The sequence below is a fragment of the Nicotiana attenuata genome, unplaced genomic scaffold (assembly GCF_001879085.1).
Source record: "Nicotiana attenuata strain UT unplaced genomic scaffold, NIATTr2, whole genome shotgun sequence".
Classification (NCBI taxonomy): Eukaryota; Viridiplantae; Streptophyta; class Magnoliopsida; order Solanales; family Solanaceae; genus Nicotiana; species Nicotiana attenuata.
The window spans coordinates 1-1,662 of record NW_017686105.1 but is presented as its reverse complement, the minus strand read 5'-3'; the positions used below and the strand labels follow the sequence as shown (position 1 = coordinate 1,662).

The 1,662-nt window shown below is 38.2% G+C and overlaps 1 protein-coding gene across 1 annotated transcript; it reads right to left on the bottom strand.

Annotated features, from left to right (window-relative positions):
* Positions 1–303: 303 nt before the first annotated feature.
* Positions 304–1,598, bottom strand: LOC109222186. The gene is made up of 2 exons (XM_019386569.1): positions 1,109–1,598; positions 304–1,067 (listed from the first exon to the last, which is right to left on the bottom strand). Exons 1-2 carry the CDS (start codon positions 1,596–1,598, stop codon positions 304–306), a joined length of 1,254 nt encoding a protein of 417 aa, XP_019242114.1.
* Positions 1,599–1,662: the final 64 nt, after the last annotated feature.

Genomic DNA, 1,662 nt, shown 5'->3' with positions numbered 1-1,662 from the left:
AGCAGTATTAGAGTCACCCAAATTTAGCCATTGTACCCTTGATTTCTGTTTCAATATACTCTCCTCCACTAGTAACCATTTCTCTAACTCCAATATTGTCTGCTTTTCCATCTCTTTATGAATTTCATTCATATCAGGACTTTGCATACATTGCTGTATTATTCCCAATTTCTCTCTTGCCTCCTGTATTTTTCCGCCCACACTATCATATTCATCTTTGTTTAGTTGTTTCAGACTAGGCTTCAATCTCTTCAGCTTGTACCACACTCCATTCATTTGTTTCTCTTGGCATCTACCCTTCCATCAATTCTTTACTACTTGGTTAAATTCTACCAAATTTGCTAGGCAATTGATGAACCTAAATGGTCTCCCTCCATCTAGGTTATTACTACCAAGTACTATACTTAGTGGGCAATGATCTGAAAAGCTTGGATTCATAACTACCCCTTCCATATTTGGCCATCTTTGTATCCACTCAGCATTGGCTAATACTCTGTCTATCCTGCTATGGACATGATTATTTGTCGAAGTATACTGTCTCCCCACTGTCTTTACTTCTACCAATTTAGTATCTGTCATAAACTGTTTAAAATCTTTTGTCTCCATCTCTTGTACTGGGCACCCATTATATCTTTCATCACCCCTTAATATTGTATTAAAATCCCCCATAACCAAGCATGGCTGCTTGATTTGTATTATTTCTTCTTTCAGCTTTTCCCATAATCTCTTCCTTTCTAGCACTGTATTTCTCCCATATACTGCACAAATATGGATGTGAACCTTCTGCTGTATCATTGTCACATTCCCTAATATGAATTGGTCATTCTGCTTCTCCATCTTGAAATATACTTGCTGAGAATCCCATGCTATCCATATCCTTCCCCCCGGGGCCTCCTCATAATTATCTACCCATCTCCAGTTTTTTAAAATCTTTTGTTTAACTGATTCAGCCTTCCCTTCTTTTACTCTGTGTTCAATAATAGCTATCCATACCACCTTATTAATTTTGCAAAAAAAATTTAACTCCTTTTGTTTGTACAACTTATTCAGTCCCCTAACATTCCAGGCTACAAAATTCATCATTTCAATAACAATTGAATTATCTCACCTCCCCATTCTGCACCCTTTGATCTGGCCCTATCTTCTTGAGCCTCAGATATCTGGACAATCTTCTGTGCAGTATCCACCAGGGCTTTAAATGCATTGCCAATGTCAACTTGTTCCCCTCTTATTGCTTCTGTATGTTTCTTTATTGCTGATCTTCCCTCGACAGTTTGCCATTGTACTTCATCCACTTCTTTGTTCACGTGTTCCTGCTCTATCTCCTCAATTTGTTCAATGAACCTTCCTTGAGCATCAATTTTATCTACTTTTGGATCCAGGACTTTCACTTTTCTCCATTCTTGCCTCTGCTTCACTTCTGCCTTTGTCCCCATAATGTTATTCCTCATTACCTTTGGTTCCTTACAGTTATGCCCCAATTGACAGCATGTTTGACAATACTTAGGTCTCCAATCATATTGTACTCGCTGTTCTAATACCTTCCCTTTTGGGTCATGTACTTTGATCATCTCTGGGAGTGTTCTCGTAACATCCATCTCCACTAGTATTCTGGCATATGAAACTTTATCAGCTATTGTTGTGCATGCATCAGCATAAATT